The sequence below is a fragment of the Bombina bombina genome, chromosome 3 (assembly GCF_027579735.1).
Source record: "Bombina bombina isolate aBomBom1 chromosome 3, aBomBom1.pri, whole genome shotgun sequence".
In the NCBI taxonomy this organism is placed as follows: Eukaryota; Metazoa; Chordata; class Amphibia; order Anura; family Bombinatoridae; genus Bombina; species Bombina bombina.
In genome coordinates this window covers 866,443,247-866,467,009 of record NC_069501.1, presented here as the reverse complement: position 1 = coordinate 866,467,009, position 23,763 = coordinate 866,443,247, and the positions used below count along the sequence as shown (strand labels likewise).

The 23,763-nt window shown below is 37.4% G+C and overlaps 2 protein-coding genes across 3 annotated transcripts in view; one reads left to right on the top strand and one right to left on the bottom strand.

The window, feature by feature from the left end:
* The window catches only part of TGDS (TDP-glucose 4,6-dehydratase), a 465,953-nt gene extending 454,915 nt beyond the window's left edge, over positions 1-11,038 (bottom strand). Inside the window, exon 1 of the mRNA XM_053707844.1 lies at positions 10,792-11,038. Coding sequence (XP_053563819.1) covers positions 10,792-10,871 — 80 coding nt within the window. The 5' untranslated portion in view covers positions 10,872-11,038. The remainder of the gene's footprint in view (positions 1-10,791) is intronic.
* Positions 11,039-11,217: 179 nt separating this feature from the next.
* The window catches only part of GPR180 (G protein-coupled receptor 180), a 61,430-nt gene continuing 48,884 nt past the window's right edge, over positions 11,218-23,763 (top strand). The window contains exons 1-6 of one of the 2 annotated variants that reach the window (XM_053707843.1): positions 11,218-11,436; positions 15,063-15,221; positions 19,692-19,892; positions 20,444-20,624; positions 20,702-20,751; positions 21,707-21,864. In XM_053707843.1, coding sequence (XP_053563818.1) covers positions 11,307-11,436; positions 15,063-15,221; positions 19,692-19,892; positions 20,444-20,624; positions 20,702-20,751; positions 21,707-21,864 — 879 coding nt within the window. In that variant the 5' untranslated portion in view covers positions 11,218-11,306. The remainder of the gene's footprint in view (positions 11,437-15,062; positions 15,222-19,691; positions 19,893-20,443; positions 20,625-20,701; positions 20,752-21,706; positions 21,865-23,763) is intronic. The other variant, XM_053707840.1, reaches the window with a different exon arrangement.

Sequence of the window (23,763 nt, the reverse complement as noted above, 5' to 3'; positions counted from 1 at the left end):
TCCATGTCAGAAAATAATAAACTGCTACATACCTCTTTGCAGATTAATCTGCCTGCTGTCCCCTGATCTGAAGTTTACCTCTCCTCAGATGGCCGAGAAACAGCAATATGATCTTAACTACTCCGGCTAAAATCATAGAAAAACTCAGGTAGATTCTTCTTCAAATTCTACCAGAGAAGGAATAACACACTCCGGTGCTATTATAAAATAACAAACTTTTGATTGAAGATATAAAAACTAAATATATCACCATAGTCCTCTCACACATCCTATCTAGTCGTTGGGTGCAAGAGAATGACTGGGGGTGACGTAGAGGGGAGGAGCTATATAGCAACTCTGCTGGGTGAATCCTCTTGCACTTCCTGTAGGGGAGCAGTTAATATCCCACAAGTAATGATGACCCGTGGACTGATCACACTTAACAGAAGAAAAACAGATTAGTCTGGGAATAACATGTAGATCACTTGTTTTCAAACCTGTCATCAGCACTCCCTAACAGGCCAGATTTTAAGGATATCTGAACGGAAGCACAGGTGAAAATCATCTCAGAGGTAAACGTGGTTATTTTACCTGCTCTCATCCAAAGCAATCTTGAAAATCTGACCTGTTGAGGAGGCCTGCAAACAGGTTTAAAAACCATTGATGTAGATGGATTTTAAAAGTTTAATTAGTCGTTTAGTCTAAATGTAGCCACCAATCAGCTAGCGCTACCCAGGTGCTGAACCAAATATGGGCCGGCTCCTATGCTTACAGTCTTGCTTTTTCAAATAAAGATACCAAGAAAACGAAGAAAAATTAATAATTAGGAGTAAATAAGAAAGTTGCTTAAAATTGCACGCTCTATGTGAATTATGTACGTTTAATGTTGACTAGACTATCCCTTTATATATTGACAAAATAAGTATAAAGTTTAAGTGTCTATAAAGCAATGGGTACTGCCATGTTGTAACTTAGAGGTTTCTGTCTCTGCTGAGACCAATTAGAGACCGTTATAAATAAGTCACTAGAGTGTCCAGCCAATGACTCTGTAAAATATATAACAGTATCCTTTTTGCGCTTCCACTTCTAACAGAATGAAAATTACAGGAAAAGGGGTCAAAATAAATAATAAAAGTATATTGCAATTTTTTTTCTATATACAATTTATCATTTTATATTACCATCTCAAAGTGTTAATGTCCCTTTAAAAGGATAATTTACTTTTTGTATTCAAAGTAACTGCAGGGACACTTTTTCTTCTACTTCCACTACCTCTTGATTACAAATGTTTTCTATAACAAATACTGCAGTATTGACAAGATCAGTATAGGTGGCACAGAATATATACACATACACCACTACATAAAATAAGCTTTCAGAATGATAGTCACTAGTTTGTCCCTGTCTCTAGTGTTGATCTTTGCCCTTTTTAAATACAGGTAGCCCTCAGTTTACGCCGGGGTTAGGTTCCAGAAGGAATGGTTGTAAATCGAAACCGTTGTAAATTGAAACCCAGTTTATAATGTAAGTCAATGGGAAGTGAGGGAGATAGGTTCCATGTCCTTCTCAAAATTGTCATAAGTAACACCTAATACATTATTTTTAAAGCTTTGAAATGAAGACTTTAAATGCTAAACAGCATTATAAACCTATTAAAATAATCACACAACACAGAATATATAATTAAACTAAGTTAAATGAACAAATTTTTTTGCTAAACAGCATTATAAACCTAATAAAATAATCACACAACACAGACTTCACTTGCATTTTTCTGCAAAGAGTTCTTTCTATGCATTCCAATCTGGACTGATTTATAGACAGGAAGATATTGCTCCTTTGAAATCTGCTCAATAGCTCAGGTCTGGTTAAACTGATTAATTTCAGCTCGCTTGGCTTTGCTGCAATACAAGCGGACAGTTCCACCTAATAAATGCACTGCTTCTCAATGCTTTTCAATAGCAGTCACATGACTGGAAAAAAAGGTTGTTATTCTGAAACGGTGTAAATTGAACCGTTGTAAAACGAGGGCCACCTGTATTAACATTTTTAGCTTGCTGAATAAAACTTGCTGATGTAAACTGCAAACAAAATGTTTTTTACTTATATTGTAACCAAATTTGGAAAAACCCTTGCATTTTCTAGCTAACCAATAGTGAACAGTATTAGCATAGATATGGCGATCAGGAATGCCCTGTTTCCTGTGTATACATTACCTGGGTAGGGGAATTACACTCGCTCCCCCACCCCCTGGGAAAAACATTGTATTTATTCTTTCCATACTGTAGTATGTTCAGCAAGCCAATAAACAAACTCTCTAATCAGTCGTGGTCTGAAGAGTTATTTCAGTTCAAGATGAATATCATCAACACATTTTACAGGTGCAAATATACAAATATTTCAAAATCCAAACTATTCTGAAATCCAAATGTTTTCCATTCCCAAGCAGTTTAGATAATGGGTTTTTGTATATGTGTTTTAAAAAATAACTAAAATGTATAAAAGGAAAAAAAAATGTCAATTGTATTTGAAATTTAAAAGTTAAATAATATTTTGGCAAGCTAGAGAATTTCTAATAGCATCCAAAGCTATTTTACTCCACCAAGTGGTTATGTACAGAATTGTTTCTAGCCTTTGTGTTCACCTAGGTCATAGGATAGCTCAGAAACTGTAAAGAAGGGTTTAGAAATCTACCCTTGATCAGACAGATTATTTGATACGGAAGTGTTTTTGTTTAAAGGGCCAGTAACCCCAACAAATAATGTTATATAATTCTGCACACAGTGCAAAATTATATAATAATAGCCTATCGCCAGGTTTCTAAAGCAGAGTATTGCAAAGATATTTACCTACGAAAAACTATTTTTCAGAACGCCGCTCCTGGCTCTACTGAGCAGGTCTAGTCACAGCACGCCTGATCGCGCCATTAAACTTAATGTAGCTCGGTCCTGCTTGGGTATGGTAGCGGGAGCGTGCTATATTCAGTTTAATGGCGTGATCGGGCGTGCTGTGACTAAAATCAGCAGCATTAAGCAGCCTTCTAATTACCAAAAAGTAATGCCAAAGCCATATATATGTCTGCTATTTCTGAACAAAGGGGATCCCAGAGAAGCATTTACAACCAGTTGTGCCATGATTGCACTAACGGTTTGTAAATAATTTCAGTGAGAAACCTAAAATTGTGAAAAAGTTAACTTTTTTTTTATTTGATCGCGTGGCATGAAATATACCAAATTGGCCTAGATCAATACTTTGGATTGTCTACTACATTACACTAAAAGTAACCAGACGTGGACTCCTTGCACACATGCCCTAGAGATATGCAACTTCACCTCACTGACGAGGCCCAAGAGAGGCCGAAACGTACGTCTGGGGTTTGTTGTTTGTCTTGTTCAGAGAAGAATTGCCTGGTATTTCAGTGCTGGACTGTCATTGGACAGGATCAGACTGATATGCTACAGGATATTTTTACCTCTGTGAAAAGGCATAGGGCCCGATCCGATATGCAGCATCGCCCGCAAAAGGCGGCGACGCCGAAGTTTGCGCAGGTTTGGTATCCTATATACGGCGTAACCTAGAAGTTACGCTCGTATATTTCTGCCTTCGCTCGTCGTTTTTTGGGCCATAGACAGGTATACCAAACCCGCGCAGTTTGGTATCCAATATACAGCGTAAGGACTTACGTGGCGAAAATGGAGAAATCTTACTCCATTTTCACCTCACCACAAATTGCAGCCGTAGTAAGCCTTACGCTGTGTATTGGAGCTTTTTCTTTATTTTCTGTTTAAGTTACAGACATAAAATGCATTTTATGTCTGTAACTTAAACAGAAAATAAAGAAAATTTGATAAAATAGTGCTGTGGACAAGACTGTTTGTATCATTGATGTTGGGGGACCCTGGCAGAGCCCCTGTCTTCACGAGCATTATTCTCCGGTTGGTTGCTGTACTACACAACTTGCTGTGTATTGGAGCCCCGTAACTCCCTAAACTACCTGCAAAATAAAACCTAACACATGCGTAATGTCTATTTACCTGTCAACAGCGATCTGCTAAATAAAACCTAACACCTAACGCATGCGCAATGTCTATCTACCTGTCAACCGCGATCCCCCACCGCAATCCTTAATAAAGTATTTAACCCTTAAACCGCCGCTCCCGGACCCCGCCGCGACCTACATTAAAAGTATAACCCCCTAATGTGATCCCCCTACACTGCTGCCAGCTACATTACATACCCCCTAATGTGAGCTCCTACCCCGCCGCCAGCTATATTAAACTACCCCCTAATGTGAGCCCCTTACACCGCCGCCAGCTACATTAAACTACCCCCTAATGTGAGCTCCTACCCCGCCGCCAGCTACATTAAACTACCCCCTAATCCCCCTACCCCGCCGCCAGCTATATTCAAATTATTAACCCCTAATCTAATCCCCCTACCCCGCCGCCAGCTATATTAAATACATTAACCCCTAATCTAATCCCCCTAATGTAATCACCTCTATTACCAGCCCTTAAAAGGGCCTTTTGCGTGACATTGCCCCAAAGTAACAGCTCTATTGCCAGCCCTTAAAAGGGCTTTTTGCGGGGCATTGTCACAAAGTAATCAGCTCTTTTGCATCTAATCTAAATCTCCCTACATCGCCGCCACCTATAATAAATGTATTAACCCCTAATCTAATCCCCCTACACCGCCGCCATCAATATTAAATAGATTAACCCCTAATATAATCCCCCTACACCGCCGCCAGCTATATTAACTTTATTAACCCTAATTATATTAGGGTTAATAAAGTTAATATAGTTATTATATACCGGTATATTAACTATATTAACCCTAATTATATTAGGGTTAATATAGTTAATATCGTTATTATATTATATATATATTAAGTATAATAACCCTATCTAACTCTAACATCCCTAACTAAATTCTTATTAAAATAAATCTAATTAATATTATTAATTAAAATATTCCTATTTAAATCTAAAATAGGTAGTTTATTTAATTTATTGATAGTGTAGGTGTATTTGTAACATAGGTTAGGATTTATTTTACAGGTAAATTTGGTAATTATTTTAACTAGGTAGCTATTAAATAGTTATTAACTATTTAATAGCTATTGTACCTAGTTAAAATAAATACCAAGTTACCTGTAAAATAAATATAAACCCTAAAATAGCTACAATGTAATTATTAATTACATTGTAGCTATCTTAGGGTTTATTTTATAGGTAAGTATTTAGATTTAAATAGGAATATTTTAATTAATAATATTAATTAGATTTATTTTAACAAGAATTTAGTTAGGGATGTTAGAGTTAGATAGGGTTATTATACTTAATATATATATATATATATATAATATAATAACGATATTAACCCTAATATAATTAGGGTTAATATAGTTAATATATATAATATAATAACTATATTAACTATATTAACCTTAATATAATTAGGGTTAATATAGTTAATATAGGTGGCGGCGGTGTAGGGGGATTAGATTAGGGGTTAATCTATTTAATATAGGTGGCGGCTGTGTAGGGGGATTAGATTAGGGGTTAATACATTTATTATAGGTGGCGGCAGTGGATTTAGATTAGATGCAATAGAGCTGTTACTTTGGGGCAATGTCACGCAAAAGGCCCTTTTAAGGGCTGGTAATAGAGGTGATTACTTTAGGTGGATTAGATTAGGGGTTAATGTATTTAATATAGCTGACGGCGGTATAGGGGGATTAGATTAGGGGTTAATTAATTTAATATAGCTGGCCGGCTGTGTAGGGGGATTAAATTAGGGGTTAATAATTTGAATATAGCTGGCAGCGGGGTAGGAGCTCACATTAGGGGGTAGTTAATATAGCTGGCGGCGGGGTAGGAGCTCACATTAGGGGGTAGTTAATGTAGCTGGCGGCGGGGTAGGAGCTTACATTAGGGGGTAGTTAATGTAGGTGGCGGCGGGGTCCGGGAGCGGCGGTTTAGGGGTTAACACATTTTTTATTATTAGGAGAGTGAGGGGGGATAGAGGGGTATACGTGTCGGGCTATGTTTGGGAGGTGTGTTAGACAGTGCGGGAGATTAAATAATTTAGTCAGGTTTTGTAGGCGCCGGCAGTTTCTAAAGTGCCGTAAGTCACTCACTTACGCAGATTTCTGGACATCGCTGGTTTGTCAGACTTAAGGCACTTTAGCAACTGACGGCGCCGTATATTGGATAGCTCGAGTTGCGAGCTGAAACTACGGGCGGCGGGGGTTCCCTCGCTTGCGCCGCAAACTACGATCTATATCGGATCGCGCCCATAGTGTGCAAATAGAGACTGCACCCTGAGTGGCACTGGCCTTGTGGACAAGCACAGAAGTTTTTCTAGCTATTGTTCTGTCTCAGCGAGTGCGCCTCTCTATTTTCTTGATATTACACTAAAGCTAAAATTAACTCTACAAGCTACCTAATTAACCCCTTAACTGCTGGGCATAATACAAGTGTGGTGCGCAGTGGCATTTAGCTGCCTTCTTATTACAAAAAAGCAATGCAAAAGCCATATATGTCTGCTATTTGTGAACAAAGGGGATCCCAGAGAATCATTTACAACCATTTGTGCCATAATTGCACAAGCTGTTTTTAAATAATTTCAGTGAGAAACCTAAAGTTTGTGAAAAAGTTTGTGATAAAGTGAACTTTTTTTTTATTTGAACGCATTTGGCGGTGAAATGGTGGCATGAAATATACTAAAATGGGCCTAGATCAATACTTTGGGTTGTCTACTAAAAAAATATATATACATGTGATGGGTTATTCAGGGATTCCTGACAGATATCAGTGTTCCAATGTAACTATCACTAATTTTGAAAAAAAAAAAAATGGTTTGGAAATAGCAAAGTGCTACTTGTACTTATTGCCCTATAACTTGCAAAAAAAGGAACATGTAAACAGTGCATATATCTAAACTCAGGACAAGATTTAGAAACTATTTAGCATGGGTGTTTTTTGGTGGTTGTAGAGGTGTAAGAGTTAGGGGGTGAAAGTTAGAAAAAGTGAGTTTTTTTCAATTTTTCATCATATTTTATATATTTTTTTTAGCAAATTATACGATTTTATGAAAATAATGGTATCTTTAAAAAGTCCATTTATTGGCGAGAAAAACGGTATATGATATGTGTGGGTACAGTAAATGAGTAAGAGGAAAATTACCGCTAAACACAAACACTGCAGAAATGTAAAAATAGCCTTGGTCCCAAACGGTCAGAAAATGGAAAAGTGCCGTGGTCACTAAGGGGTCAAGAAAGTAGTTTAAAATAGGCACTAGGTAACCCAGGCTCCTGGTTTGTTTCCACTATTTCAAAAATCTAGTCTTGCTTTTCTAACTTTCTATAATCTATAAGAAAACAGAAAGCAAGAAAGCTTTCTGTTTTCTTGCTCCTAAATGTTGCAGAAATTGTCAACCCTTAAAGCTTGTCGTAACGTTATATGTACACACAGATGAATAAAAAGGTTTAAGATGATCACTTACAGTCTTCTGCCACTAGTAGCCAATGTGTGTGTCACTTGGTAGTGATGGCACAAAAAGTTATTAAGTCTAACTTTACTCTGTATGTTTAAACATGTAATACTATCATTAGTTTTAGGGGTTTTGCAAATTAAAGGGACATTAAAGTTAATGGTAACATTCGCCTTTAATAATTGTGCCCAATATAATAATGTGTAATACACATTATTTATAAATTAAAGATGTTAACGGAATGGAAAGTCAGAATTAAACTTGCACGATTCAGATACAGCATGTAATTTTAAATTCGCTTTTATTATCAAATTGACTTTGTATTCTTGGTATCCTTTGTTGAAAGGGAATATTTAATACACTATTTGGAGCTAGCTGGAGATTAGTGGCTACACACATTTGCCTCTTGTAATTGGCTGTGATGTGTTCGGCTAGCTCCCAGTAGTACATTGCTGTTCTGTTTAATCCCTTTGCATGTTTCTAGTTATATGCAAGCAACTGTGCAATAATAAAATGCTCTGTCTAACATTTTAGACAATTTTCTTTTTGCACGTTTATAGCCCTTTAAAGGGACATAAAACCAATTTTTTGTTTTTCATGATTGAGATAGAGCGTGCAATTTTACAACTTTCCAATTTACTTCTATTATCCAAATTGCATTGTTATCTTGATATTCGTTGTTGAAAGGGATACCTTGATAGATTTAGGAGCTGCTGATTGGTGGCTGCATATATGTTATTGGCTCATGCAATGCATTAAAGTTATCTAAAATTGTATTCTCTATCTGAATCATGATAGAAAACTTTAGGGTTTCAGGTTCCTTTAACCCCTTAGCCCATTAAGATTATATACGTCTGAGCTGCAGGAAGCTCCAGCAGTCTCGGTTGTTAAGTTACAGCCGAGAGCTGGAGTTCCTGATCTCCAGGCATCTGCCTGCATATTGAACCGGACCAGATCTGAAGGCAGATGCCAGATCGTTTCAGATGGCAACGATCATCTGCTGGTGCCAGCGGGAGGAATCCAGGAGGCGGGTGGACGGTCCAGCAGCTGAGGGGGGAGGGAGGGGGAGGAGAGGGACGGCCATACACTAGACCTGGAATTGTCATTTTCATATTTTTTATACATTGTTATTTTTTTTTATTTTATTTTGCTTTGCCTCATCTAAAAGAAGGTATTTCAAAATGTATTACAGAACTACAATGGCTACATTGTTTTAGGATCTAAACCTGTGAACATTAGCATAACAAGGCAATCTATACTTTAACTGCCTAGTCTATTTAAACTCAATTAGCACTTTTTTTTTTCTATAATGACCACACAAAAAGGAAACGGACCACAAAGGTGACATGTTCATTGCACTTCTGTTTATGTGAGCGGTGTGTGGGAAACATCCCAAGGGGATTGCAACAGACTAGAGCATATAACGGGATGTATCACGGATGATTCTGAGGCATTTGTTATATGCACTGCTCTCCAGTCAATTGCTACAAGCAGCTAGAACAGAGGAGGCCAAAGGGGGATTAACAAAGTGAATTTTTATTAAGAAATAATGCAATTTCAAAAGGTGCCCTAGCAATGTCTCTCGCCTAGTTTGAGAATGTTATTGTATGTGATGAAAGCTGATTAAATACACTTAAAGGGACACTAAACCCAATTTTTTGCTTTCATGATTCAGATAGAGCATGCAATTTTAAGCAACTTTCTTATTCACTCCTATTATCAATTTTTCTTCGTTCTCTTGCTATCTTTATTTGAAAAAGAAGACATCTAAGCTAAGGAGCCAGACAATTGCTTGCTTTTCAAATAAAGATAGCAAGATATTGAAGAAAAAATGATAATAGGAGAAAATTAGAAAGTTGCTTAAAATTGCATGCTCTATCTGAAACATGAAAGAAAAAATTTGGGTTCAGTGTCCCTTTAACCATCACTTTGAGTTTGTCCAAATATCTGTGAACGCAGAATTTTTGGCTTACATATGCGAGTATAATATTTATTTTGGAATTTAATTATTTTTTTATGGAAAATAATTTGTAAAATTGTTCAAATGTTTTTTCAAAATTATTTCCTTTTATTATTTACAGTGATTGTAAACGTTAACTAATTAAAGCCCAGTATCAAATATTAATCTTAAAAACAGGGGCACTTTAATTCATTAAAGTTTACAATGACGCTTATTTTTTTAACCCTTTAATGCCAGGGTTAACTTGTCTACATCGGAACAACATTCCGATGTAGACAAATTGAAATCCCGCAATGCACGTGATCGCAAGATTTCAGTGATGGGATTGGGTCAGGGGGCGTCCCTATGAAGCTAGGCACGCTCTCCAGACCGTGATCCCATCCAGGAAGCCCTGTTGGCTTCAGGACAACAAAACGGCTCGGACGTTCTATTCCGTCCTAATGGTGCTAAAGCCAGGCAGGAATAGAATGCTGCAACGGCGTTAAATGGTTAAAATACTTACATTTGCGTTATGGTAAACATAAGGCTGATTCTCCGCCCGCATCTCCTGCTTTCTTGAGCATATAGATGATGAATTCGGCTTCCTCCAATCCTTGTGTGCCCCATGAGCTGGACGCCAAAGAGGGCACACAACGACTGGAGGAAGCCAGATTAGTCATTGATATGCTAAAGAAAGCAGGAGATGCATGCAAAGGACTGGTGTTATGTTTACCATAATGCAAAGGTAAGTATTTTAAAAATGAAGCATCTTTGTAAACTTTAATGAATTAAAGTGCCCCTGTTTTTAAGAGTATTATTTGATACTGAGCTTTTATTCAATAAAGTTTACAATCACTTTAAAGAGACATTCTGGTCAAAATGTAAATGCAAATAGATGAATTACATCATTGTATAGTAATGTATTTGCAATTTACATGTATTGACAAATATTCTAGTAAACGTTATCACTGTTTTAGTGCTCTCTGCATGTGAAGCAAAGCTAGATATTCTCAGTGCACCAGCATTTGCTCAGAACGCAAGTGGGGCTTGTATCATGTCAGCAATTAACAAATTGAGTCATTACCAGATGATACAAGCACCTTAGGCTCTCTGAGCAAGTGTTATGTTTAAAATGCTGGTGCACGGTGCATACTTACATACACTTTTAAAACAGCTATAGCTTTTATCAGAAGTATTTTTGCTAATACATGTATTACAAAATTGTTTCTATTCAAAACTGAAATGCATCAATGTGAATTCCAATTTTACTTTATTTTCTTTCTCAATTTCCATGTTTTTTTTTATAAAAACAAAAGGATCTCTGGTATCTTGTAGTTTAGAGACTTAATCAATGTAATAATAAACTACGAACTTACATAAAACCGGCTCCGCCAGTAACAAGAAGCCTCTTGTTGAAGCCCCCAGACGCTTCTTCTCGCGTCATGTTTTCACTCATAGAAGTGACGTAAAAGTCCGACTACCGTTGCAAGAGAAAAATGACAGTGACATTTGATACGTTGAGTAACACGTGACTCCCACGACTCAGAGCTGTTAATTCAGGACCTATACAACTGATAGCTCAGTTACCCCAAACGCAGCTACTCTATATCGGAGACAAGGCAAGCAAACTACAGTTTACGTCATAGGGAACTTTACAGCATCCGTGCTTTCCGGCTGTACCTAGCAACAGACACGTAATGTTAGCATCTGTCATTAAACATTGGATTGTTGCTGTTCACTGTGCTAGCCCGCTGTGACAACGCTGATTGGCTGATAAGAGAATGTTTGCGCTCTATTGGATGTCTCTATCAGCCGTGACCGCAATGGCCCGCCCCAACTTTTCTGCAGATGTGGCGGCTGAGGCCGCACATGTCAATCGGCAAAGGGAAGAATGTTGTGGCGTCTGTTAGCGGTGTTATCCTTGCTGGGTATGGGTAAAGCCAAAACCGTACATGGCAGCTTTGACAGCGCTCTGGCGTGGCACAGTCGGGGGCAGCACATTGTCACTTTCCTTTTTCATGGTGGGTACAATATCACCTGCTGTCTGTTAATGCAGCCTGCCGCACCCTGCTGTTTAAGAATTGTACCCATTTACTGGAAAGGTATCTGTGTATCATAATAACATTGTCATATGCAAAATGTTTGTGACAACTAGGTAACAGTGGTGGCAATAATTTTATCGTATGCTGAGGCAATATCTCACCGTTGCCCCTCATAGTTTTTCCAGTGTGCAAAAGAATGTTGCATTTTTACCCCTAGAAAATCCGTATTTCTCCATATTAATCCACTCCCATAGATTATTTTCCCAAGAATCTGTTCTTGTTAACCCCTTAAGGACCGGGCATTTCAGACAAAAACTTCCCCAAAAGACCAGAGCATTTTTGCCATCACTACATTTAAACAAAAATAGAGGCTTTTTTATATTTACCTATCAAAACTATATATTTTTTTAGAAGACAACCTAAAGTATTGATCTAGGCCCATTTTAGTATATTTCATGCCACCATTTCACCGTTAAATGCAATCAAATAAAAAAAAAAAGTTAACTTTTTCACAATTTTATGTTTCTCACTGAAATTATTTATAAACAGCTTGTGCAATCATGGCACAAATGGTTGTAAATACTTCTCTGGGATCCCCTTTGTTCAGAAATAGCAGACATATATGGCTTTAGCATTGCTTTTTGGTAATTAGAAGGCCGCTAAATGCCGCTGCGCACCACAGTATGCCCAGCAGTAACGGGGATTAATTAGATAGCTTGTATGGTTAATTTTAGCTTTAGTGTAAAGATCAGCCTCCCACCTGACACATCTAGGGTTGCCACCGCGGCCATATTTTCCTTGACACTTATGAGTTACACATGTTGCAGGGTGTGCAGGGAGCAAAATGAATAGTGCCGTCCAGGGTCATTATTTATGTGCTGTCCAGCAGCACAATGCATGTTTCCCTCTGCTCACCCTGCAGCATGTGTAACTCATAAGTGTCCAGGAAAACATGGCCGAGGTGGCAACCCTAGACACATCCCACCCCCTGATCCCTCCCTGACCCCCCTCAAACAGCTCTCTTCCCTCCCCCACCTCACAGTTGTCACCGCCATCTTAAAGGGACAGTCAACACTTACTTTAACATGTTTTGATATTGAAAATAAAAAAAAACGGAGGTCCGCCTACACTATACCCCTCCTGCCTTGACGCCTTGCTTCTGTCCTAATCAGCGTCGCTAACTACTCTAATACCTGGTAAATATGGATGCCGAACTCCCCCCACCATTACGTAGCTGCCTTCTTCTTCAACTGATAAGCAAATCAGAATCCAGTCCTCGGACAGAAATTGCATGCGCGTGCAATATCTGTCCGAGGACTGGATTCTGATTTGCTTATCAGTTGAAGAAGAAGGCAGCTACGTAATGGTGGGGGGAGTTCGGCATCCATATTTACCAGGTATTAGAGTAGTTAGCGACGCTGATTAGGACAGAAGCAAGGCAGGAGGGGTATAGTGTAGGCGGACCTCCGTTTTTTTATTTTCAATATCAAAACATGTTAAAGTAAGTGTTGACTGTCCCTTTAAGTACTGGCAGAATGTCTGCCAGTATAAAAATAAAAGCCTTTTTAAAACAAATAAATAAATATATATATATATTTTTATATATATATATATTTTTTTTTTTTTTTTTTTTTTTTTTTGCTACAGTGTAGGTTCCCCACCTAACCACCCAACCTCCATCCCTGACCCCCCCCCCCCCCCCCAAAAAAAAGCTCTCTAACCCTCCCCCCCCTCTACCTCTCTACCTATTTGACGCCATCTTAGGTACTGGCTACTGGTATTAGCAAAAATGCTTCTGGTAAAAGGTATGACTGTTTAAAGCAGCATACACACATATGCTACATGTGACTAGAAGATCGTGATTCAAACACTATGCCTGCTTATAGAGTGATTATGGTGTGTATTGTGTCAGAAATCTTAATTTGTGTCATATAAAAAGGTGTGGTGTTTGAATGGTAGTGCACAGGGCACTCACACAATATTTATATGCTCCTTAAAAAGAGCTTTTCCTGGAAGCATTCTTTTGTCAATAGAAGTATATTGTAAAAAAAAAAATGTTTCTGTTCAGAAGTTATAGACGCCAATTCACCTTTAAGAACTGCATATGTCTTTATTTTAGTTGTCCATTACTGGTCTGCAGGTAGGGACGGGTGTTTTTTTTATATAGTCAGGACCATCCCATTTTATATAATTTGGGTTTTAATAGTCAACAATTTTTAAGACTATCAACCCTGCACTACTGTATGTTTAACCCCAGAAAAGGGGTTAAACACATAAATTAGTATTATACCTCAGGACCCGCAGAGCACTTCAAGTCCCAAGCTGAAACCAGTGTTGATCCAATCAGCAGTGCTAGTGGCATGACTCAGATGTGTAACTATCATTGCTGATTGGATCAGCAACGGTTTTTGATTGGGACTTGCAGTGCTCTACAGGTCCTTATTGCTACTACTGCTAACCATAGGGTTAAACTAACAGTAGTGTACAGTTAATAGTCTTAAAATGACATGTTCTAACAAATTAGAGCATGTAATCATTTGACTATTATGGCCCTTTAAACCAGCACTTGACAGGGACCAGTGGCTCCTAAAATTTGAGGTCTAGCTCCTAACTTTTTTTTATGCTTTTTCCATACATTCCAATATAAATTTATTCTGTGCCTCCTAAAATTTGAATGACTGACTCCTTGGTATCCTAGCTGGCTTCTAAAGTTTAAAACATATTTATGAAAGACTGCAGTAAATAATTCAGACAAATATGTTAAATGTAGCTAAATTATTTCAGTGTTGTTTTCAGAATTTGGGCCAGATTATCGAAGTTTGCCAGCATAGAGAGAAATCACTGTAAATCTTTGTGTGTTGTGCTTTTTTCTTTGTTTGTTTGTTTTTTAAACCTTATTTTGCAATGTAGGAGTCTCTGTGTTATATAAATAACGCTGCATATTGAGATAAACATCTTTCAAGGCAAAATTTTAATTTCTAATTTTTTTTTTAATGCAGAGCTTTAGATAATCTGGCCTTTAGACAGTATGCCTGTCACAATGGCTTCTATGGCAGTATTAATTTGAGGAACATTGTCTATAAATCTTATGGCCACTTTATGTATTCTAATACAAAGTAGCAATTATTTTAGGAAATCATCATTTATTTAATCAAATAACGATCTATTTCATTGTAATTAAAGTGCCATGATAGTTGGAAAATTACATGATCTAATTCATTAGAGCATGTCATTTTAAGACTATCGACCCTACACTGCTGTGTGTTTAACCCGCGCAAAGAGCTTAAACACACGGTACAAGTGCCGCTTGGGACCCATGGAGCACTGTTGGTCCCAACCGGAAATTGATGATGATCCAATCAGCAGTGATAGTTGCATGACTCATGTGCAATTAGCACTGCTGATTGGATTAGCGGCGATTGTTGCTCGGGACCAGTAGTATTTTGTAGGTCCTAAGCGACACTTATACTGTGTGGCTAACCCCTTTGCGTGGGTACATGCTCTAACTATTATGGCCCTTTAACAACAAGAAAAAAAAAAGTTATTTTAAAATCAATATGATTTTAATACCTTTGTGTTAAAATGATCTTTTGACCTTTTTGTAGGCGATCAGGCTGTGCTTAGGATCCGAATCAGCAATGTTGCTGCTGCTGTTGGAAAAGAAGCTGCAATTTGCTTGTTTCAAGAGGAGGAGTGGATAAAAATGCAAGAGAGCCTGGAAGAATACAGTTGTCCTGAGAGGTTATCCCTTGCCCAAGCATCTAGTAAGTGCTCTATATTTTCTTTTAATAAATACATATACACCACAAGACACTGTATGAAATAACAGATAAAAAAACTTCTCCCCCTAAGGCGCTCTTCAGTCAAGAACAAAAGGTGCCCACTTTCACTACTTTGTTGTGTTGTTAGTGAGAAGTTAAAGTCTAGCATTAAATTAGTTTGCTTTAATATTATTTTTTTTCTTCAAATAAAGAAATTACAGTTGGCCTTGACCTTCTGAATTAATTATTATTTCTCCCCTCCCCCCCCCCCCCCCCCCCCCCCCATATCGCCCAGCCCTAATGCTATGTCTGAATCACGAAAGAGTAGTTTTGGTTTTAACATGCCTTTTTAAAAACCCGTTATATAATATCTACTTTTATCCTATGGGGCAGAAAGTATTCCATCTACATTTTATCTCCTTGAATTGCTTAAATCAATACATTTTTACATACTTGATGGGAAAAAAACATATTTGTGCTCTGTATTTGGTGACTGGGGGGAAAATTAGGGTTAACTTTTTTTGTTTGTTTTTAAATTCTTAAAAATTTATTTAAATAAGTTTTCCTATAAGTTTATATATTTACAATATTATTTTTTGCATTTAGTAAGGTCTGCATAAAACTCAGTAATGCTGTCATGCAGCAAATGTCTATCCTTGCCTCTTCTTTCTGTAAGTATTGAATGACATTGTTACAGTTAAAGAGATATGTAAACAAATGGTAACAGTGGGTGGTACACTCAGCGCCTGCCACAAAGTGACCCTAGCTTTGGGTATTGACTCCTAGTAGTCAACAAATGAATAGAAAAATGGGTAAAAGATTCAAAGCGCCTAATAGGCTGGGTCTAGGGCTAATAAGATAGGATAATTAGAGGTATTTATAATAAATATAACACTTTAATAGTTACAAGCATGGATCCATGTTACAATCAAACAGACATATTTAAAATAGAATCTAAAAAACATTAAAAACAGTAGAGAAAGAATCACAATAAAAGATATCTTAGTTTCTAATAGCGCTTGATTGGACTGATCCCCTTTCTAAGTGGGACCGTTATTCCTCTAGCACCTTGCTTCAGGTGAAGGTAGCCTTGTTAGAGGTTATAACAAGATCTCAGTGTGTTCTTGAATGAAACTGTATCGGTTAACCCAGATACTTTTGTGTAGAATGTAGTAGGTGGTGGTGATGCAGAAGAAAAATGCTAAACCTTGCTGAAGGTAGTTAAAGAAAATACTGAACCTTGCTAGAGGTAGTGGAAAAGTGAATCCTCGTGTGTGCCCCACACACAAAATAAATGTGAACTAATAATCTAAACTGTATAAGGATGTAGGTAATGTGACATGTAGTAAATCAAGTGACAAAGATAAAATATGAATCAATTGCAAATATTCGAACAATCTGTGCAAATCAAACGGTCAAACAGATGAATGTAGCTATAAGCAAAAAACAACAACAAAAAACATAATAAGTCCTTGTGAAAACAATGTTCAATCCATCAAATCACAACGTGAAAAAAGGTGCATAATATAAAATTGAAAAAACAGTGGCCACTGTAATAAAAAAGATGGTTGTGTCCCTGATAAATCCTGTGGAATAATGGCAGCCTGTAAAAGTACCGGAAAATGTTGATGTAAAAAATATATATTTTCGTCAGGGGCCCGGCCGACCCGAATTTTGCCTAAAAATAGAAAACAAACACACAATAGTGCAGAGCGTAATGTCCCAAAATAATCAAAAGGAGCAAGACTCACCAGTCGACTCGTTTCGGTCTGTGCTAGACCTTTTTCAAGACTGAAAAAGGTCTAGCACAGACCGAAACGCGTCGACTGGTGAGTCTTGCTCCTTTTGATTATTTTGGGACATTACGCTCTGCACTATTGTGTGTTTGTTTTCTATTTTTAGGCAAAATTCGGGTCGGCCGGGCCCCTGACGAAAATATATATTTTTTACATCAACATTTTCCGGTACTTTTACAGGCTGCCATTATTCCACAGGATTTATCAGGGACACAACCATCTTTTTTATTACAGTGGCCACTGTTTTTTCAATTTTATATTATGCACCTTTTTTCACGTTGTGATTTGATGGATTGAACATTGTTTTCTCAAGGACTTATTATGTTTTTTGTTGTTGTTTTTTGCTTATAGCTACATTCATCTGTTTGACCGTTTGATTTGCACAGATTGTTCGAATATTTGCAATTGATTCATATTTTATCTTTGTCACTTGATTTACTACATGTCACATTACCTACATCCTTATACAGTTTAGATTATTAGTTCACATTTATTTTGTGTGTGGGGCACACACGAGGATTCACTTTTCCACTACCTCTAGCAAGGTTCAGTATTTTCTTTAACTACCTTCAGCAAGGTTTAGCATTTTTCTTCTGCATCACCACCACCTACTACATTCTACACAAAAGTATCTGGGTTAACCGATACAGTTTCATTCAAGAACACACTGAGATCTTGTTATAACCTCTAACAAGGCTACCTTCACCTGAAGCAAGGTGCTAGAGGAATAACGGTCCCACTTAGAAAGGGGATCAGTCCAATCAAGCGCTATTAGAAACTAAGATATCTTTTATTGTGATTCTTTCTCTACTGTTTTTAATGTTTTTTAGATTCTATTTTAAATATGTCTGTTTGATTGTAACATGGATCCATGCTTGTAACTATTAAAGTGTTATTTTTATTATAAATACCTCTAATTATCCTATCTTATTAGCCATAGACCCAGCCTATTAGGCGCTTTGGTTCTTTTACCCATTTTACTAAAGAGATACTAAACTTAATTTTTTTTTTCTTCTTCCATGATTCATAGAGCATGCAATTTGTAAGCAACTTTCTAATTTACTCCTATTATCAATTTCTCTTCGTTCTCTTGCTATCTTTATTTGAAAAGCAATAATGTAAGCTTAGGAGCTGGCCCATTTTTGGTTCAGAACCTGGGTTGCACTTGCTGATTGGTGGCTAAATGTAGCCACCAATCAGCAAGCGCTATCCAGTGTCCTGAACCAAAAATGGCCCGGCTCCTTAGCAAGAGAACAAAGAAAAATAGATAATAGGAGTAAATTAGAAAGTTGCTTAAAATTGCATGCTCTAACGAAATCATGAAAGAAAAAGTGTGGGTTTTCTTTTTTGAGGTCTGAGTGTAAACAAAAGTATATTTCCGATATGATACATTGATATTGTACATGCTCTAGAATCTGTTCACTCATATATTCTATTTTTATAGCATAATTTAGCATATACAAATAATGAAGCATATGTCCTTCATTCTCAGGTAGTGGAATTCATGCATACAGGTCAAATCTCTAGAATTTTGAATATATAGGGCCAGATTACAAGTGGAGCACAAACATTTGCGCGCAAGCGATATCGGGTTTTCACAATTGTTTGCACACAGGTTAAATTGCCCTGGTATTACAAGTTGAAAGTAAATGCGATCGCTTGAGCACAATTCAAGTTAACGATCCTCGGATAAGCGCGTCCTTAGAGCTGTGGTTAACTGTGTCGCAAAACAATAAAGGTGTCGCAAAAATACATCACAAATACATTACAAAATACAGTTCCAATCATAACACCATCCTAATAAAAATTATTTATAACAAATATTGCACACAAAAGTTATATGCGCTCAAAGATATGAGGTCTCAGGTGTTAAAGAAAAAAAGGCAGACAAAGGGGTCTAACATTCTCACACACACACACATATGTATATGTATGTATATATATATATATATACATACAAACAAAGTTTACTTCTAGCGCTATTTGCGCTCTAGCAAAAGTACTAGTAATCTGGCCCAAAATCCTTTAATCAGGACTTATTCTCTTCATAGACACTTTACTTCCCTAAATGGAACTTTAGGAATTCTTTCTCTTTAAACTGTAATTCTCATTGCATATCTCCATTGAAGATACAAGGGTCTTACAAACAAATGAATGCTCAAACTGAGCAGAAGGCAAATAATTATGTTGGTGAAACTTGGTATACCCATCCAGTTCATATGAAGGGCTGTGTTGTTGTTGTGTGTTTTTTTTATTTTTGAGAAATTCCAAGTGAAACAGAATACATTACTCTATTAAAAAGAACTGTAATGAATTGTTTGTTAGATGTCTGCATAATCCTATACCCCGAAATCTATAGTTTAGATTTCATAGTGAAGACCTTTCCAAAGATAAGGTTCACTGGGAAGTTGCAGATAGGTAGACGTTTGAGAATAGTTGATGCTAGATTTAAAAAAATAAAACACAAGCAAAATGCCGAACATAGGTTCATATTGATATACTTGATATGTTGGTAAATGTATTCTGTTTAAATTGATTGGAGTATTTGCATTAAATAGTTTCCTATAAAATAGAAATCCAACACTGCTGATTGAATAGAAACTTCAAAAACAGCTAATGGATTTGCGCTTTGCAAAATAATCTATATGCAGTTGTGTTTTGCACTGTTCTTTTATAGTTCCCTTGAATCAAACCGAGTATAACTACACACTGCCACAGATGGTGTATCCCAAAGCCTGGTATGCAATCTATATGGATAAATACACTTGTCTGATGAGTTATGAGGATCCCAAAGCTGATGATATCACGTTTCAAGTCACAGTGTTAAATCCAGATGCAGCAGGAAACCCTTTTGATCATTTTGGAGCAAATGAGTCAGGTAACTTGCTTGAACGGTAGTAATTATTGTCCATACAGGGATTTTTTTTTTTTTTGCTTTATTCTCCAGTTAGACATAGCTGTGATATGAGAGAGGCAGTTAAAGGGACATTATTTAAACACTAAATACATTTCATGCACCTCCCTCTAATTATGTTTTTTGCCATTTTGGAACCTAGGTTTACAAATATGCTTGTTTTTTTTTAAAATACTTACCTTTGCGTTATGGTAAACATACCGCTGATCCTCCGCCCACAGCTCCTGCTTTCTTTAGCATATTGATGACTAATTCGGCTTCCTCCAATCGTTGCATTGCCCTACAAGCTGGATGCCAAAGGATGCACACAATGATTGGAGGAAGCCAGAATTCATCATCGTTATGCTAAAGAAAGCATGAGCTGCGTGCGGAGTAACTGTGCTCTCACGCTCTTTTTCTCTTTCTCTGTCTTATAAATAAAATGCTTCATTATATTACTTTTTATATAAAATTGTCTTATCATTTGGTATTAAGTTTAACTTTTCTATTTTTTTTTTTTTTTTTTTTTTTTCTAGGGTTACATGAATTTTTTTTCCTGCTAGTGTTGGTATATTTTGTGGCTTCCTGTATTTATGTACAAGCTCTTTGGCAAACTATTAAGAAGGGTGGGCCAATGCATACAGTGCTCAAGGTTCTGTCTAGTGTGCTGCTACTGCAAGCCTTATCTGCATTTGCAAACTATCTGCATTTTTCTAGGTAAATATGAGTGTGATTCTAGATAAGTCTGTTCATAATATGTAATGCTTGTGTAATTGTTTCATGGTTATTCCCAGGTATTCTAAAGATGGCAAAGGAGTACCTTTTGTTGGAAGCTTTGCAGAATGTAAGTATTTTTTGGGGGGATTTTTTTAGGTTTTTTTATTATTAGTGTCACAATTATTGGAGCCTATTTTAACTTTCATGCTATCATTTATAGTTAGTTTATAAGTGGACTAAAGCTTTGTGTGCTTTAATTATTTAAGACATAATGTGTTTCCATGGTAATGGTAAACACCATTTAGCCATGTACTTCTGTAATGCAATCACTATGTGGTTGTTAGTAGGATTTTAGTTTTATTCCTATTGGTGACCGTAAACTACAATATTGGTTTCAAATTAAAATATCAAAGCAAAATCAGAATATTATATCCATGTATCATACTTGATGGACCAATAATATGTATCCTACTGTGGGCACAGTTTAAACAGTAGTCTTAAAATAAGAATACATAGTCGCACATTGCTTGGTAAATTCCAGAAGTGAGGGAACCAAGGTTTCTAAAAATTACTTTTTTGATGTGTGAGATATTGTAAAATGATGTTGCCGGATCTGTAATATTCTTGCATGTCCCTAAGTCTCAAAGTACTTAAAGGGACATTCCGGCCGTAATTTAAATGCGCATAGATGAATTACATCTTTGAATAGAAACAACATGTAATGGCAAAAATGCTTCTTGTAAAAGTTATCACTGTTTTAGTGTTAGCATTTTTCTCTGCACATACATGTGAAGTGTAGCTAGCTATTTTCAGTACACCAGCATTTTAAATACTGCAGCTGCTCAGAGTGGCAGTGAGGCTTGTATCATGTCAGCAATTAATACATTGAGCAATTACCATATGGTACAAGCATTTATGCTCCCTGACAAGTGATTTTAATAGAAGCATTTTTGCTACTGCATGTATATTACAAAAATACTTCAATTCAAAACGGAAATGTCCCTTTAACTGCTGTAGTCCTAATATAGTTATAATCTGTACTGGTGGAAATATGTGCAAGATGTATTTTTCTTCTATTCTAGTCTGTGACATTGCATCAGAAGTGCAGATGTTATACTTGCTGCTAAGTCTGTGTATGGGTTGGACTTTAAGTAGAATGAAGAAGTCCCAAGGAAGACCTTTACAGTGGGATTCTACACCCACATCAACAGGCATTGCTGTAGTGGCTGTCACTGCTCAGGTCTGCACTGTCTTGCTTTGTTTTGCAATGTTTTATCTGTAGTGACAAACATAGACTAGTAATTTTAATATGGTTGTGGTGTTTCATGTCACATTCTTGCTTTTGTTTTAGACCAATTGTTTTAGTAGTCTAAACAGCACACAGAGGGGGGCGAACAAAAAAGAAAATATATGCAACAAATGATATGTACAATGGTCTGGCCATTTAGATATATGATGGTAGTCCCAGAAATGTACAATGGTCTGTGACCATATGGGTATATTATAGTAATATTATAGTAATCCCAGAAAAGGGTGAGTGGGGACTTCACAGGTCAAAGGGTTGATGATGGCTGCTCTCCTCCTCACAGATGATCCTGCTCAAAACTATAAAGTGAAGCACAAAACAGAGGGGCGCCTCATGTGTAGATCAACCAAAACAAGGTGTAGAATATATGTAAACTAAAGCCACACGAATACTCACATTTGGCAATAGCACACCTGGTAGTGGCAGGCTGATATCTCTGGGTGTATCAGCTCACCCTCTCTCAGGTATCCCAGACTGGATACAAGGCTTGTTTCGATTCAAAAGTTAAAAATGTTGGTTTATTTAAAAACAAAGAGCAGTGAGTGAAATGGCGGTGTCCAAGTTTTATCCCCTATCTGCAACACATTTCTCGGCTATAACTGCCGTTTTATCAGGCATCTAGCGCCTTACACAATTCCATACTAATTAAATCTTTAGTGGGGCAATAAGTAAAGGCCCTACCTCTAATGGGCGTATTGAGTATACATGTGTGAACAATAAAACAATCACAGTTGATTTTGTCTTCCCAAAACATCATAATATATATATATATATACCGTATATAAAAAAAAATAATAATAAAATATATATATATATATATATATATATAGTATATAAAAAAAAATAATAATAATATATATATATATATATACCGTATTTTTCGCTCCATAAGACGCACCTGACCATAAGACACACCTAGCTTTTAGAGGAGGAAAACAAGAAAGAAAATACAACTGCTTGTTGTTCTTCCCTCTCCCCCTTGAGAGCCTTACAGTAATGATACAGCCTTACAGTAAAGAGAAGGGAGGAAGAGAGAGAGAGAAGGGAGGAAGAGAGAGAGAGAAGGGAGGAAGAGAGAGAGAGAGAAGGGAGGAAGAGAGAGAGAGAAGGGAGGAAGAGAGAGAGAGAGAGGGGGGGGAGGAAGAGAGAGAGAGAGAGAAGGGAGGAAGAGAGAGAGAGAGAGAAGGGAGGAATAGAGAGAGAGAGAAGGGAGAGAGAGAAGGGAGGAAGAGAGAGAAAGATGGGAGGAAGAGAGAGAAGGGAGGAAGAGAGAGAGAGAAGGGAGGAAGAGAGAGAGAGAGGGGGGGGAGGAAGAGAGAGAGAGAAGGGAGGAAGAGAGAGAGAGAGAGAAGGGAGGAAGAGAGAGAGAGAGAGGGGGGAGGAAGAGAGAGAGAGAAGGGAGGAAGAGAGAGAGAGAGAAGGGAGGAAGAGAGAGAGAGAGAGAAGGGAGGAAGAGAGAGAGAGAGAGAAGGGAGGAAGAGAGAGAGAGAGAGAAGGGAGGAAGAGAGAGAGAGAGAGAAGGGAGGAAGAGAGAGAGAGAAGGGAGGAAGAGAGAGAGAGAAGGGAGGAAGAGAGAGAGAGAAGGGAGGAAGAGAGAGAGAGAGAGAAGGGAGGAAGAGAGAGAGAGAGAAGGGAGGAAGAGAGAGAGAGAGAAGGGAGGAAGAGAGAGAGAGAGAAGGGAGGAAGAGAGAGAGAGAGAAGGGAGGAAGAGAGAGAGAGAAGGGAGGAAGAGAGAGAGAGAAGGGAGGAAGAGAGAGAGAGAGAGAGAAGGGAGGAAGAGAGAGAGAGAGAGAGAGAAGGGAGGAAGAGAGAGAGAGAGAGAAGGGAGGAAGA